Below are 17,054 nucleotides of genomic sequence, written 5' to 3'. Positions count from 1 at the left end.
ATTGACTAAAAACACCGTTGCTTTAAGAGCAGCTTCTTATTGCTTTCAGGTTTTAAGCTTTTCTACCAGATGCTTCATTTGGCTGTTACAGAGTGATAATAATAAAAAAAGTCTCATGCGTTTGAAACGACTAATGCTCAAGACCTCCTAATATCAGCCTGTGTTTACCATTTCTATTCCAGCTCACTTCTTCTTTTTCTTTTTTTCAGAGAATTGAAATTCCAGCTCCAGCCTGTAGAGTGCAGTGTTGAAATGTGCCAGCAGTGAGCTCTCCCACTCAGTATGATGGAGGATGCTGATGTGTTAGACCGTTAATTGTTGAATAGCTTACACACCTCCATAAATCAAGCCTGATAACGTGCCAGTTATCAGGCATCCTTCTCCACTTCCCACCTTCTGCTCTACTGTCAGTTCACTTTCCTCTCCCTGCCTCCTCCTTGTAATTGTCTAGTTCTTACTTTGCCAACACTTCATCCCTCTCCTCTTGCTTTCCAGCCCATTTTGCCCACCCTCTAACACTCTTGATAGTCTCTCCATCTCTCTGACAGGTCTGGCAAAAAGATGATGGGGGAGCAGAAAGTGGAACAGTGTTGCTGTGAGTTTTAATGGTGCTCCTTGGTAATCCTTAATCTGACAGCTCATCAGCTCACATTCCCCCCTTTCCAGGATCACTCATTAGGATGCATGTGAGTGTAATGTACCACATGTAATCTGTGCCTGGGGGGCTGTGAGTATTGGTTATGTATAATGTACTGTAGCACATACTGTATAATATACTGCAGCACATGGTTCAGACTTAAAATTGTAGATGACAGGGAGCTGGAGTGTGTCACTGGGTAATGGGCAGGAGAGAGATGAAAAGTATTACAATATTTGTAAAACTGACAGATTTCAATGCACAGTTTAATCTCAGAATTACTGTAATGACAGTTGATAAGACTGTAGACACATCTTCATGCCTGCTTTCTCACTGATAACTCAATGTATTATTTTACTGGTTTATATGCAGATTTTTTTGGTGCCCTGCGAAGAAGAAATTGCATGCCAGCAAAAGCAAGAACAGGGAGAGATCAGATACCAACCACAGTGCAGTATGTGGACGAGTTGAGCATCCAATATCCCAGTCCGCGTGAATGGAGACATCACAGCAAAATGTAAAACTTCCTACTTGTGGATCCACTGTGGTCTCTGTAGGACACCTTTCAATGTGTTCGGCAAGCATCAGCCAAACTGTGCGTAGAGGTGGAGAGCCACTCTTTTCATGAATCTTGTGTATACCAGCATTCATTCCACCTGCAGCAGAAGTAAACAGCAGATTCTAATCAGCATGATTCAGCACCTTTAGTCAAGCATAAATAGAACTAGATGCTGTGTAATGGTTGAGCAATCATGTCAAATGAACTTGAGCACTGTTTTTATTGACAGAAACAAAAAGGAATAGCTAACAGTCTGGGGAAAACACTTCTTAGATGAGATGACTGATACCAATCACGTCTGTAAACTAAATATGGAGTTACAGCCAGCAAACAATTAGCTTAGTGTAGCATGAAAACTGGAAACGGGAGGAAATATCTATCCTGGCTCTGTCAAGTCAAAACAAATCTGTCTACCAGCCCCTTTAAAGCTCAGTAATTAACAACTTGTATCTCTCTTGCTAATTCCATACAAAAACCAAAGTGTAAAAGCAGTTTTAGTTTTACATTGTGGGCGTTGTGTGGCAGGCTGGACTTGGATGATCACATTTTATGAGATAATACTACGTTTCATATGAAGACATTTACCCTGTAACATAACAAATAAAATCAACTGTTAAATAAGTAGAAAGTAGAAGATCTGCCTGGACAAGTTGTGTTTTAGGAGGATTATGAGGAGGACTACTTATCTGCAGAATGCACTTTCGCCGGTTGCGTGGCAACCTCGCGGTCACAGCTGTATCTGGAGTATTAATTAGTGACTTTTAAATGTGCTGGTAGTCTGATAGCAGCATGCATGCAGTGGAGCTACGGGGGTTAGGGCTGCTATCACAGGTGACGATGTTGGATGGTCAGTCAGTCCTGTCAGCAACTGCTGGATGGACTGCCTTCAGAGTTTTCACTTTTCCTGTCAATTATGTCAACATCTTCCAGATGGACTGGGACAAAATTTGGTGTAGATATTCATGGTTCCCAATTTATCCAATTGATTTTGTTGATCATGTGGAGGTTGGCTTTTTTTCTAATTTTTATTGAAATATCTTAACTTCTTATCTTCAATTTTTGATCGATTGCTGTGAAATACACATCATCATGATCCCCAGAGGACGAATTGCAGTCTCTTTGCCCCTCTGACGTTTCATGTAGTGTCATCATCACATCAAAATTGTATATTGTCCAATGGACAGCAGTCTCAGCTCAACTTTGTGCTTAATGCTAATAAGCTTTAGCATGCTAAACTAAAGTGGTGAACATGACAAACGTTTTCCCTACTAAACATGAACATGATAGTACGGTCATGATTGCTCCGTAGGAAAGCTACCTGTTTCCCCCTGCTTTCATTCTTTATGCTAAGCTAAGCTAATGGCCGCTGACTCTAGCTTTATATTTAGCTTGCAGACATATGAGTGGTATGGATATCCTCATATAACTCAGCAGGCTCAACAAAGCAAACAAGCATATTTCCCAAATATGTCAAACTATTGTAATTTGTCACCACCAACAACCCATATGTAAAAGTACAGTATATGATCCATCAAAGCCAGTGGCTTCTGTAAAGACTTGACTACATCCAGATAGTATTCAGTACTTGTTGCCAGTAAAGATACGCAGTCTATGTCTTGTCCGAAATATGCCTCTTTGAGAATTTTAGACAAACTATAGGATTTAATACACGAGTTAGAAGTTCAGCCAAACCATTATTTGGTTCCACAAATCAAGTTTGGGTGTAAAAACATAGATTGCAATATTGCAACAAGAGTGAGTGTATTAAATATTAATACTTAGTTCAAGTGAAATGCTGTAGAGACAAAGATGGGAGAATGAAGTTTCCTTCTTGCTCAAAAAGTAATGATGTGATTCAGATGTGACAAAAAAAAAAACTCTTGTTTAGAAAAATAGGAGCTGTATTAAGGCGTGACAAAGACCATAAAAATTGCAACAGATCTCACAGCTCAACCTTTCCGGGCTGTAACACTTCAGGCACACAGAGTCAGACATTTGATTTGCACCAGACAGGAGCAGCGAGGGCAGCAGCTCGTCCTCCTTTTGATTGGGTGGATCACTTGTGGATGTAAGTGAAAGTTTGGAAAGCGGGATGCATGTCATCCTGCAACAAGCTTTACAAAAGTGAGACTAATAAGCATGACATTCACAGGTAGCAGCAGGGCCGGCAGCAGCGCAGAATGATGAGTGAGTTTGACATCTGAAATCGACCACCTAATTGGTGATGGTCATACTGTACGTGAAACTGCAATATGTGGTGCTCAGTATGTGTCTGTATTGTGTGTATGTGTGTGTGTGTGTGTGTGTGTGTGTGTGTGTGTGTGTGTGTGTGTGTGTGTGTGCTCTGTGGCAATACATCTGCTATCAGATATCTCCTTGGTCTAATGGCAGTCTGTGAATGCCAGAGACATAATGACTGCGGAGAAGAGGAAATGGAGAAAGAGGAAGATGGAGGTAGACTGAAAGGAGAGGATATTATCTGTTAGTGGAGGAAAGAAATCGCCAATAGGATGCTTGTGTTGAGCATTTTGGACTGAGATTACATTTTGATAAAAGCAAAACAAAGAAAATGTATCTGTACCTCATCTGATTTTAGTTGGTATGCACATATGTTGTACGTATACACAAAAAGCTTCTAGTGTCTTTTTTCTCGCAGTCATACACCTTTCCTGTATGCACACACACTTACACACTCACGGGAAACATCGCATTTGTTCTTCCATCATAGATGATAAGCATTCCATGATAACGCAGCATTAACCCTGTCAGTAGGGGGATCTGGTTGATTATTTGGCAAATTGTCTGTCACTCAAAGCTGTGACCTCTGCTCTACCCTCCCTGTCAAGGAAAATAGTTATCACAGCCACAAGCCTGGCCAGTACAGCATGCTTTGTCATGACCAGGACCTCCATTTACCAAATGAAATCCCTCATGGGCTTACACGATCAAATTCCTTACTGTCACATCTATGGGAAACATGACTTATTTAGTTTTTGGCAGTGAATATAAGCAAGTATTGCTTTATTTGTCTACACTGTCAGCTAATAATAATCCTTCCTTGTTTTACTCCCCAGAGCAGACAAATTTCCTGGTTTCCACCAATCACTGGTCTCTACTGACCCATTGATTCCTGCTTAGGAGATTGTGTGATTAGTAGTGGATTGTACCCTGGGAAATGTGAGAGTTTGACATTACAAGGAAAAATGGCCGCCACTGTGTCAAACAAGCAGGAATGTGTCTCCACTCATATGAAAAACAACATATTACCACATTCTCTCATCAGATCAGTTAGGTTGTTTCAGGTTTTTCCATGAAATTTAACAGGGGATCTTTATACAATTCATTGAGGGTTTTCCATAAAATAGAAATAACATTTTCTTTTGAATACGGGATATCGACTCATCTTTCCAACAAAGTGCAATAAACTTAATGGCTGTGATTATTTTTTACTCTAAGAAAAGATTGAATGTTTTTGGCAATGCTTGTCAGTTTTGATGAGCTCACTTTACGAAGCGTCTCAGTTTGTCCATCAAATTGAATTTGAATTACTCGTATCAAGTGTGAAATAAAAGAATTTAACATTGAACACTTATTCTTTCCCAGCATACTTTAGCTTTTATGTGAAATAAAAGAGTCTGAAGTCCAGTTCAGATCAGTGCCAGCGAGCACTATGTTGGATGTACGCCTCTGTTAAACAGAGTGTGCTTCCAGTGCAGCAGCAGCATTTGTCAGGACTTCTTGAAAAAGGAACTGTGTGAACAATCACACTTTGGCCGTTAATGTAAAATAGTTGCAGTGATCCACAGGGGAGATGAGCGCACGTCTTTGGGGAATCACCCTGGGTATCTGACTGTCCGCCCACTGATGAGGCAGTTGTCACCAGAGGCCCCGTTGCCAAGGTAACCGCCCTCTGTCACCTCCTGTTCTCAGTCGCTTCCTGCTGCTCTCCACCCTCTGCTGCGCCCTCGCTCTCCGACAGTATCCCTGTCTTCTTTTTCTTTTCAAAGGGCAAGTGCTCACAAACTTCTTGTGCGTACATCTGTGTGTGTGTGTGTGTGTGTGTGGTGTATGGATATGTCTGTGTGTGTGTGTGTGTGTTAGTAATAGTGTGTCTGTGTCACGCAGAGTGGCCACTGTCTCCCCTGGGGATGGATTGTGATGCCAATCTGTTGCAGCAGTTCACAACAAGTCTGTCAGTACCGAACTGGAGAGAGAGAGAGGGTTAATTCACCCTTTCATTTCCATATCTTTCCCACATCTTTTCCTTCTTCTAATCTTTGTTTCCTCTGTCCTCTCTCACCCTCAAACTGTTTTTTCTCCTTTTCCCACCTTTTCCCCATTCCTCACTTCTTTCATTTCCCCTCCACTGCCTTCCTTCCTTCCTCCTGCACACATGTTCCTTCTTTTATGCCTTGCTGGTGCTCTCTTCATTCCATTAACCTTTTCATCCCTTCATGTTTCGGCTCCTTTAGTCTTTGTCTTCCTGCACTTTGTCTTTACAGCTATCTTCTCCTTCCTTGCTTTGGTGAGTCCTGATTTCATGTCTTTAATCTTCCATTACCTTCCACATTTCCCTCCACCCCTCCTCCATTTCCAGCCATTCTTGTCCACCTTTTTGCTTTTCTTCCTTTTCCTCCTGCTTATTATTTATTTTGTCTCATCTGTAGGAGGTGAAGGGAAAATGTGTAAGAAATTGTTGCAAAGGTAAGAAAGGAATGAACAAGAATTGTGTTGAAATGGAGATTAGGTAGTCTGTCAGACTTACCATAACTGTGGAAGACACAAGGCGTAATAGAAAGACTGCATCCATGCTGTGACAGAGAGGAAGATGGCAGTGTGACCAGCATCCTAAGGTGCAAATGAGGCTTATCGTAAATGTGGTTTTAAGTTATTTTCAAGAACCTCAAGCACAAACAATAACAATGATGTTGGAAAGAGGCTACACTTTGTGTCAACTGTGGTTTATTGTATTAAATAATAGCAAAATTCACACATGGAACCTTAAATCTAAATTGTACTAGAGACAGAGAAAGACAGATTTGTGGACATGGGCACAGACACACACCTGACTGGCACATCTGCAGATGAAAGTGAGATTGCTTTTAAGACAGTGAAGCACACTGCTGAGAATAATTGTAACCTGGTGAGAGAGAGATGAGGACTTTTGTCACCATTTTAGTTCAAAGTCTCACACCCTTTAAAAAAGCTCCAGGACCTCCAGATCCAGGAGTGACGGCCCCCGAACCCTTGGAAACACCCCCTCCATCTGTGTGTGCTGGTCTGCCAGATGGATGCAGAGCACCACCCGGCCGGTAATCAGAGCAATACAGACCTAAACTCACAGCTAACCACATGGAACTGGAACTGTGTGCATTGCAGAATTTATTCCTCCTCTCTGGGGTCCTGCTGGTCGCTGCTCTTTTCTATTTCATTCTTGCTAAACTGTGTTTGTTTAGCTCATCACCATATAAATGCTGTCTGTAATGCTTGCAATACATAATGCAGCAGAGGAAATAGAAGTTACAGCGACAGCAATATGAATTTGCAAATGTGATGAGAAAATATAGTGAAATCCTTTTAAATCTGAGTTGTTGTGGATCCAAGTATGTACTTTGCCTGCTTTAGCCACTGACACACCAAATGCCTGCCAATCACTTTGCCTTTCACCATCCTATTCTTGTTCTCTTGCTCACTCTCTCCATTTGCTTGTTCTTCGCTCTGCAGAATGGTAATTGGTGTAAGAGTTTATGGAGGACTGGCAAGTCCCGCAGGACTTGCCAGTCCTCTGTATGAGTCTAATTAAACACAGCTTTCTCATTGGCGCCCCTCCTTCTTCTCATCCCTCTTTCTTCCTCTCCTCCCTCTCACGTCCCTGTGATGCACAGTGGGCTCATTAATTACTCTGGAGTTTACAGATCAGCATGCTCTGTCTCAATGTCATCCAGTGTGAGAACATACAAGCACATAGAACTGCATACAGTAGCACTGACGCACTGTTTGTATTACTATTAAAGAAAGGCTGCCGACTGAGCTATTGTGCAAGTCCTTTTCTGTCGCCAAATGCTCTTTTGCATTTTCCCATAAATGAGTGTGTGTCACTGATCTGAAGTGTGTATCACATGGTGCAGTCACCATTCCCTGTTCTCTTAGATCGAGATACAAGTGCAGAGCTCTCATCTCCCAGACTGACATCTGACAACCAGCAAGATAAAAGGAGGTAGATGCAGAACAAAGAAGAGCAAAGACACCAACAAAAGAGTGATTCAGTTGCTAGCATGAGTAGAAAACACTTAAGACTGAGTCATAGACGTAGTTTCAGATGTTGCAAAGAAATGCACAGCAAAAAGAAGGACAGAAAAAGCCCAGCTAGAAACAAGCCAAAACTTCTGAATTTAGCGAGATTGTATCAAGAAAAATTCTGCAAAAAGAGTAGACAGCAATGACTCCATAGCCAATATGTCATCTTGAAACTAGTCCAAATACTTGAGTTTAAGCATGTTTAGTTCCATTAAAACTTTGGAAAATTAAGTCGAATTTCCCAAATCTATATCAGTCTGTTAGCCCCATGGGTTTGACACTGTGACACAGGTCAAACCCACATAGGCAGTCTGCTTGAAGAAGGATTCAGATTCTTCACTGTCAGATGTCTTGAAATAAACAGTGGTGTCTTGATAAAAACAGGAGCCAAATGGTGGTCTCATTGATGTTTTATAGAGTATGCTACCAGTCGATGACTTGATTGTCAGGGTGCCAATGCAGAGTTTCAACAGAGTTAACCAACACTGGGACCCTTCAAAGGATGAAACACACAAAAGAGAGTTGGCTTGATGTGACTATGAACACTGGTCTTTCATATCATCAAACGATAAAAGTTTAGAAGAACTGGTTTGTTTGTCTTGCTCCCCAATGTCACTTTTTCATGTTTGGTTGATAGTTGTTTGGGCTTGGATTCATACACTTTGGCTATAATAATATACAGTACACACAGTTGCTGGAACTTAGATGAAAGTAGTAATACCCTATGGGAATGCAACTTCCTGGGTAGGTTTGGAATGGAAAAAAAAAACAAAAAAAAAACATGTAATTATCTCCTCACATTGTCAAAATAATAAAAGCTTTCAACAAATCTCCCACTGAGAACAAATGCAGTACTGATGAGAAACCACCCTGTGAAAATTGATATTAATGCTTCAAAAATGAGGAAGATGGTTGGTTATATCAGGAGTAAAGAGGGATAAAAGGAAGACTCAGAGGGAGCTTAAAAAACACAAAACCTTGAAAGAGCTGGCTCATGTTGGGACCAGCGGGAGACTTCCCCAAAGACTTTTCCTGTTTCTTCAGTCACTTGCCAGAGGTGATGTTTTGATGTGCCGTGGTGGAGCATTTGAAAAGTCCTGCTGAGCAGAGGTGGTAATATCATGGCAGAGGGAGACATTTATGTGATCCAGTTTAGGATTCTGGCACCGTGCATGCTGCATTACTGTTGCACTTAATGGAACTGAGCCCCCATTAGTGTTAGTTAGAGTGGAGCTTTTCTAGTTATGTTATTAAGTCAACATGTCTGCTGTGAAAAAGTTTGGTGACATAAAGCTGCAGCAAGTAATATTCTTCACTGGAGAGGGGAAGGGGGGTAAGGAAAAAGAAAGTCTCAAGCATGTGTCATCAGTTTTAAAACATGGGAAGAAACTGAAGGGGGAGAGAAAGAGATGGAAACGTGTGTCTGAGTGTCTGAGAGTGAGGAGATGTGTAGAGAGGGATCAAAAAGTGACATGGAGGTGAACAAAAAATGTAAAAAGCCAAGTGACAGAGTCACCGAGAGAGAGAGAGAAACTGAACAAAGTTGTTGAGAGAAAATGTGTGTCTCGGCTGAAGTGGTTGAGTGATATTGAACCAGGCAGCAGAGAGAGAGAGACTGTGTGTGTGGCAAGGAGGGAGAGTGAAAGTGTAGCAGGACATCAGCCTCTTTGAAAGCAATTATCTTTGGAGCAGGTGTCGTCAGATTGGTGACAAGATTTGCCGGCACTTGCCTGCACATTTCAGGAACAGGGGATCAAATCTGTGATCTGGCAATGCACTTCAATTTCAGGCCTCAATAAATAAAATAATACAACTACCACAAATAAATGAATAAGGCCAGTATCAGAGGCAATGGAAGCAGGTGGTAGAGTGCCTGCTGGTCATCCAAAAGGAAAGCAGGTGAGCAGAAAGCTTTCCAGCCAGCAGTCAAGCCAGAATTAGAGATGGAAACCCCACAGACAATGAACAGTGAACATCAAGAGGTATTGAAGGAAAGTTGAAGAAAGCTGTCAAAGTTTGAATAGGAGACTGGTGATAGCACAGGCATATTCTGCAAATACATGATTTATTTATTTTCCAGGAGATTGCTTTGGTTGTTTTATATTGTACCTAGACAGCTACATATTCACAAGAGTAGACATTTCCTTTGAATCGAACAAGTAGTCAATTTAACAGTAAAAGGCACGACACACCGACGGGATGTTCGTCAAAACACCTCCACTCAATGTTATCTGTAAAAACCTGCAAAACCGCACATGAATTTTTTATTCACAATGTGCATCAACACGTCAGCACAACAGCAACTTTATCAAAGTTCGTCCCAGTAGCAGCACACCATGGCCACTGTACCTTGACTTCCTCTTTTGTTTGTTTGGGTGTGTGTTATGGGCTTCAAATGATACATGTCAAATGATGCAACACTGAGACACAGCTGGTGTGTCTGACTCATGCCAGAAAGCAGCACAGTGAAACTGAAGTGAAGCATCTGGAGTTTTGTGGCATGGAGGCCACCCTACTTGCATGTGAGCTAACACTAGCAACCCTGGAAGACGCCAGTGCTAGTCAGTCACATAAGCTCTCAGAGCTCCTTCCTTATTCTCTGTAGCCTACTGTGCTTTTTACCCTCGATCCAGCTTTTTGTCAGGATTGTACATGAGTTCATTCAATACAGAATTATTGAAAGGCTATCAAACCAGCTCTGACACTGGTGTAACAAACAAAAACAGCTGCAACAAAGTTAATAGGTGAATGAGCGAGCTGCCAATTAAGCACGGCCTGTACACACAGTCCTGAGAAGAGGCCTAATCAGCCAAATGCCTAATTGAAACACCTGTGTGGGTGTTAAGTGTGCAGGGCCTTTAAGATAATGCTAATGTTGGCTTGATGTTGCTGTGGTTTCATGCTGTCCATCTACAGTGTCTCTGCGACAGCAAGTCAGAGCCAAAAGTGTTTAGCCAGGCCAGTTTAATCAGCATGGCTCATGTCACTTGTTTTGCTGCTACAGTGAAGATAAATTGGTTATGAGTGGAAGGTGTTGGCTGACTAAATGGATGGGACAGAGCCAAGAAGCCAAGAAATGCGATGTCAGAGAACGTCAGATGAGGGTAAGTCCTGCTAACGTTGGCTAACAGTCAGAGAAATTCACTGGTTAATTGTATATTTATGTTCTGTCACTCACAGCCTAACATTGTCAATGTATGTATGTTATGTTGTCTGCCTGCCTTAGTGTAAGTGTTTCATAACTGATCAGCATGATAATGCCTGTAATATAGGGTTTGTTTGTTTGTTAAGCACATGTACATGCATGTGCAAGTGGCTGTAATGTCTCTGAATACAATGGCTGAGAAAGCAGACTCAGGACAATCATTAGTTGGTTGTATAAGCTATAGAAATGACAACAATGGCGATGAATTCATTGAAGAATGTTGCTTTAGTGTGTTTATCATATAAAGTGCATCATATAAGCAGTTTCACACAAAACAATGTGTTGCATTGAGATAGACCACATCAATACTTGAAAGTGGCTGAATCTATCAGATCAATAAGTAATTAGGTCTGGAAAAGCATTCCTGCTACTGGATGCAAACAGTGTGTCTTGAACATGCCTGTAGGAATAATAAGTAAGGTGAAGACCATCCAATGGATTTGAATTAGGTCTCATGTGCCCCAAGGATACAAAATCAACTCAAAATTAATAAATTTATATCTTTGATTCAAGTATAAAGATTGACCCAAACCTAAAACATTTAACCTGTTAAATCCATAAAGACTTGAAAATCAACAGCCATCACCTCTCCAAATCTTTCATCTTTCATTATTAGAAATACTCAGAGGAAGCGAGGGAATAACATCAGAATCTGAAGATGAGACGCCGCATCCTCTGTAGATCAGAGATACCAGCCGCTCTGTGCCGCACATCAATCGAGTTGACGTTTGTATCCACTAGTGGATCAAAACTGCTGTGACAGTGGGAGGAGATGGAGACAGATTACATCGTTCCCTCTTCCAGCTCCTTATCACAACAGCCATGCTTATCTTTCCCCAGTGGAATGATGTTATTAGAAGCCTGAATGAGTGGCAGGAAGAGAGACAAATGACTGGAAATGCGGAGGATGAAAACTACGAGAGCTGGATGGATAAAAGTTCGGAGCCAAAGTCATGAATCAGGGATTAAAGTGGAGATAGTGGGAGAGAATACAGTAAATGGGTGTTACTATAAATAAAGCATGATCTGGGTATTATTCTCCATGTATTGACTGTCAGCACAAACAATAGGTTTGTCAAATAAGTCAACAGCGAAGACAAAAAGGAGCAATAAATCCCATCAATACCACGACTGTTGTGTTTTAAAGGAGAAGTGTTTTGTGTCATGACCCCATTGGTGCCCTCACCATCACCATTCTTTCTCTGTCACATGCTCACTCAGTGGAGGATTAGTCCCTAAAGTTCCCCTGTGAATAAATCTATAACAGATCCTCAAACAGAAGTGACTGTGCTGAATCGGCAGCATCAGCGGTTGAATCAGTAGCTTTTTAGTGATGGACGTCCCCTCACTGGTGACTGAGAGCACTGCTGTTATCTCAGCTGCAATAGACAATGAATTGCTTCCTAGTTAAAGCTTACTGGAAGAAACGATAACGTGTTCACTCTGTTGTAGATAATTTGCTCCCGAGCTACTTGCTTTGTAAGTAAGGCTTGGACAGGCCCATTTTTCTACTGAACTGAACCAGTTTGAACTAGCTGAAAGTGGTAACAAACAGTGCAGTGTTATTGACAATGATGCATTGGCTCTCTGATGCACATGTGCATTTGAGAAAGAAATTAAGCTACCTTGTCGGTAACTGAATCTTTGAATCCAACTGAAGGGAAAAGAAAACAATTGAATCAGCAAAATGATACAGAATTTGCACCTCTAGTCCCATCTTTATTTGCATTTTTATTCCAGTTTATATCAATGTTAGAGACCCTGAAAGAAATAAAAAGTGATTTACGGGCATCTGGAGGCCCAGAGTGCAAGAGGGCATAGCTTATGGGTCAAAGACGAAACCAGGTTTTCAGTGCACCAAAAAATAAAATTCGTGCACAACTATAATATTTGTCTTTTTTGGGTACCTTGGACTGTCTAGTTCTTAACTTTAATATTTTTTAAGAAGTGAATTGTGTACAACATGTGCTTTTACTCTGTTTTTTAAAGGGTGGCCCTTAAAATGTCATTCAGTGTAATAAAACTTTTTTTTCCAAAACAATATGTATGCAATCACAAAAATGAAATAAGTCAAACTACTTACTAAAGTACTATATGTAGAGTGATCATTAGAAGTATAATGATGCGATAGGTCCTAAGTCTCCATATTATGAGACAGTCATTAATCTTCCAACAAGTCACTTCAGCCCACTTCCTCACATAAAGTTGGGAAATGGAAAGGAAAATCTATTCAAAATCCATTGTAATTCACGTGTTGGTATGTGTAAGTGTGCATTATTCTAAACCAATACTTATGAGACATGCACTTCATTTTTTTATGCCAATATGGGCATTACACCAATGGACCACAATGGTTACACCAAATGACCAAATGACGTGTTTTTATCAGAAGCTATGTAAATTGATACAGATCACAGCAATGTTATTATTACTCTTAGTATACCACAATATGCACTCTCCTAAATACATGACAGAGACCAATTTTGAAAAGAAAATTGTATTTATTATTTTTAAGAGCATGTAAGTTAACAAAAATGCTGCAGGGTATAACAGTGTAAAAAAAATGTGAAAAAAAACCTTGAAATTGTAGACGGCGGCTACAACAATCTGAAGTCTACATTTATACAAATTAAATCTTCCACAATAATGGAATTTTCAAATGATATAGGTATGCCACAATTTATGGCTTAGCATTACTTACACACACTGTGTTGCTGCTGTAAACTTGTCCCAGTCTGATTTGACAAGTTTGGACTGCCTCATAGTTAAGGGCTCTGGCTCAGATATAACAGCCTTCACATCTGATCTGAAATAAAAAACTTTGTCTGCTCTTTCTGGCCACACAAAAGCATTCTTTCCTGTTGCACACTGATGCATGCAACTGACTTCCATCTCGTGACCTACGACCTGCACCACCTGCCCAATAAAGGGCTTGTCTTCATACATTACAATGACAAATTTGCCACTTATGTCCTCGATATCATCTGTTTTCTTGTAAGCAGCTTCTCTTTCAGAATTCTCTTCCAAGGGAGGAAGTTGGTTTAGGTCAACATGGGTTGGCTCCTCGCATGCACATTGGGTATTGTTCCTGTGGCAAAGGCAAGAGATTTCCCTGTGAATAATTTGTCCTACCCCTGTCGTTTCCACTTGGTGTAATCTGAAGGTGCCTTTCACTATTGGTAAATGGTCAGGCACTGCTTCATCATACCTTGTCACATCCTCTTCAGTCACCCAGAAAAACCGAACATTGGATGGCGTTGTCTGAAGGAATGTGAAGAGGTCTTGGGGTGTTTGAATGTCGCCTCCTTTCTTCACATGGCCATCAGCCATCCTTTTCACAGCACCCCCAACACCATCCGGAGCACCTTTTCCATGGCAGGCTTCTGAGAAGTTCCAGGTCACCTTCCTGAATCCATTCAGAAATGGCAAACTGCTTAGAAGATAAAAGTTGCCTTTATTGCGGTACTGGGTGACTGGGCCATCACTCATGCAATGAAGGGTGGTGATTGATGCATGCTTAGTCCTGATGTCATCCAAGACAGGTTTCAGATGTGCCCAGACTGCTTTTTCATCATGCCGTAGACAATCTGAAATGGTGGCATAGGACTGATAGCCACTGGCTGTATAAACAACACATGTGTGTATAGTGGCCTGCTGTCTATTTGCACCAAAATTGATGGCCTGGATCTCAGTTTTGAGTTTGCACCCATAGTTTTCAGAGAAGTCCATATGGACGACAACCTCCTCTTCAGATAGGCTGTCCTTTAGCTGCCTGCATTTCTCTGCCTGACTGATCCAGTTAAACTGGTGTCTTGCCAATAAGTCAATTTTGGTGTTGAACAGTTGGACCAGGTCTTTTACTGTTCCAGGCATTCTTTTTTTCAAGTAATGTGGGACTTCTTTCCCACTTTTTAGAGTCTTCTTCTCCTTGACAAACTGCTCCCACACAATCTCCTCTGTATCATCACACACCTCAACTGCTATCTTGTTGTTACATTTTGTGCAGAGACGATACATGCATTGTTTGTTTTGTGGATCACAAACAATTGTGGATATAAGGTGAGATACACTAGATGTTCGTAGTATCCCTCGTTGTTTCAGTCTTTCCACCAGGAGGCCTACATTTTCATGATATATGCATGCGCATGTGTTGCGATCAGTGGCTCGAGGCTCAGTGATGTGAAATGGCCGGAGACGCAGGAACTGTCTATAGGACATTGTGTTTTCCTTGGCCACCTCTGCATTGAAGGAGCTGTGTAGATCCTTTAAGGTGTGTGAAAGGACACGCCGCTGCCTTTTTATTTTGTTCTTTGTAATGGTGTCCTTCTTCCCAGGCAAAAGCCTGCTGTTCTCATCACGGGAAAGAAAAGCAAACACACTCTTTCTCCTTGAAACACTCCTTTTTTGTGTTTGTGACACCATTTTTTTCCTTTCCATTGCTGTTTTCCCCTTCTTTCTCTCCCTGTGGAGGACCATCCTAATTTGTTCATATCTGTGTTTTTGTTGGGCAAGCTGTTTCTTGAGTAATGCCACTTGTCTTCTAAGTGCCACATTCTTTTTCTTCATCCGTTCAAATCTTTGTTTTTGTTTTGCCCCATCTTCCTCTGGAGTGGAGGTAGTCAATGGCTTGCCAGCAATAGAAGACCTAGGTGATGGAATGGAGTGTTGAATAGACGGCACTGGCTGTAGCGAAGGAGGTGACTGGGTAGGTTGCACTGGCTGCACTGGCTGGGAAAGAGGTCTGGAAAGCTCTTCAACGGGAATGTCAGGGGAGTCTGGTGTGAAGTCCAGTTTTTTGGCACGTTTAGCTGCCCGGTGCTTCCTTTGATTTTCCCGCCACTGTTGTCTTTTCTTGATGACTTCATGCTCTGACAGAAACTTGATTGGTTGATGGTCAGGATTTGCACCCAAGGCTGCAATTTTTCTCTTCTTATAGTTTTCTCTTCTTTTTGCAAGTAGTTTTTCCCGTTCTATTGGGTTTGCATTTATTCTTTGCCTGTGTTTTGCCACTGCCGCTTTGTTGGAAGGCATCTGTAAAAATATATAAATAATGTCATTAGAAATATATAATATCATCAATAATGACAGCATACATCATACATAAAAACAATATCAACATCGGTAATGGAAATGATGGCCATAATAAGCTTGTGCCCAGGTGTGGACAGTTAACAAGCCAGGAACAAACACTTTGTCTGCAGAAATGATGTTGGTGTTTTACAGCTATAACAGCACTGATTACACAGAATGACACTGTCCTTGCACTGAATGACATTATTATACATTTTACATCTTTTATGGGCAAATACATAGCCACCTACATTAAAAAGTGCATATGATCTACACAGTTCAGTGCAATTACTTCCAACACATACTGCAATACATTTGTTTCAATTAAATTTCAACTATAAAAGTGACTTTTGACATTTCACTGAATGACATTTCATTTTGTGTCCATTGGTACCACATCATAAAAACATGAATATATCACATATTTTAGAGAGGAAAACTCACCTTCTGCTACCACCTCCGAAGCCTTCAGGAGTCCTTCTAACGATGGAACAGGTGTTCAGCTGACTATATATTAGATTGGTCGTTAAAAAAGGCCAGCTTTATCTCATTACACTGAATGATCTGTAATTAACTTAGAAGTGGGCACAAAAGTCCCCTAATGATTTCAATATCAAAACGAAGGAGTATTGCAAAGTGCTTTTAATATGATAAGACCAACACCTGTACAATTATGCCAGGGTAGTTACAATACAACTTTATTTATTTTTTCACATGAATATTTAAACATGTTTCATTGAAATTGTAGTTCGTACCATTACACTGAATGACAAATATGGACTTTATGAGCTTATTTCACATATGCAGATTCATTTTTTTTCATCAAAAGTTACTGACATTACAAAGTGGACCATGTACTTTCACCTGATGTATCCAAAATGTAATCCTCTCCTTCTCGGGGTACTTTTATGTGTCCGTACTCAAAAAAAAGGGCGTCTCGTCTTTGACCCTTATACTGATCGAATGTCCAGGTTCGACTGCTGTCAGGGACTTCATTTGCATGTCATTCTCATGCACTTTTGCCTTTTCTTCTCTGTTACTTCTTTAGTAGAGATAAAAGCATATTCACACAAATAAATCCTCAGTAACAGTAATGCTGGTGTAGTGTTATACTTGCTGAGGTTCATTCCAGTTTCTATGTCTATCCATACATTCTTAAATCCTTCCTTTATCCAGTCTGGAGGATCCCAGATTGTCTATGTGGTGATGACGGTGTGTGAACGTCAGAAACTACTGTAACTCCCTCCTCTTGCAGTGGCCAGTCCCCAGGGCATGGGATATGTGTG

At 41.0% G+C, this 17,054-nt stretch overlaps 1 protein-coding gene across 2 annotated transcripts; it reads right to left on the bottom strand.

The window, feature by feature from the left end:
• Positions 1-13,148: 13,148 nt before the first annotated feature.
• On the bottom strand, positions 13,149-16,713 carry LOC143325434 (uncharacterized). Of its 2 annotated transcripts, XM_076738467.1 has the most exons (3): positions 16,213-16,702; positions 13,907-15,729; positions 13,149-13,786 (listed from the first exon to the last, which is right to left on the bottom strand). In XM_076738467.1, exons 2-3 carry the CDS (start codon positions 15,727-15,729, stop codon positions 13,396-13,398), a joined length of 2,214 nt encoding a protein of 737 aa, XP_076594582.1. In that variant the 5' UTR covers positions 16,213-16,702; the 3' UTR covers positions 13,149-13,395. The 2 variants fall into 2 exon arrangements, with proteins under 2 accessions (XP_076594582.1, XP_076594581.1); XM_076738466.1 differs by having other exon boundaries at positions 13,907-16,713.
• Positions 16,714-17,054: the final 341 nt, after the last annotated feature.

This window comes from Chaetodon auriga, chromosome 9 (genome assembly GCF_051107435.1).
Source record: "Chaetodon auriga isolate fChaAug3 chromosome 9, fChaAug3.hap1, whole genome shotgun sequence".
In the NCBI taxonomy this organism is placed as follows: Eukaryota; Metazoa; Chordata; class Actinopteri; order Chaetodontiformes; family Chaetodontidae; genus Chaetodon; species Chaetodon auriga.
The sequence above is the reverse complement of the archived record's forward strand: the minus strand, read 5'-3'. Positions and strand labels throughout refer to the sequence as shown.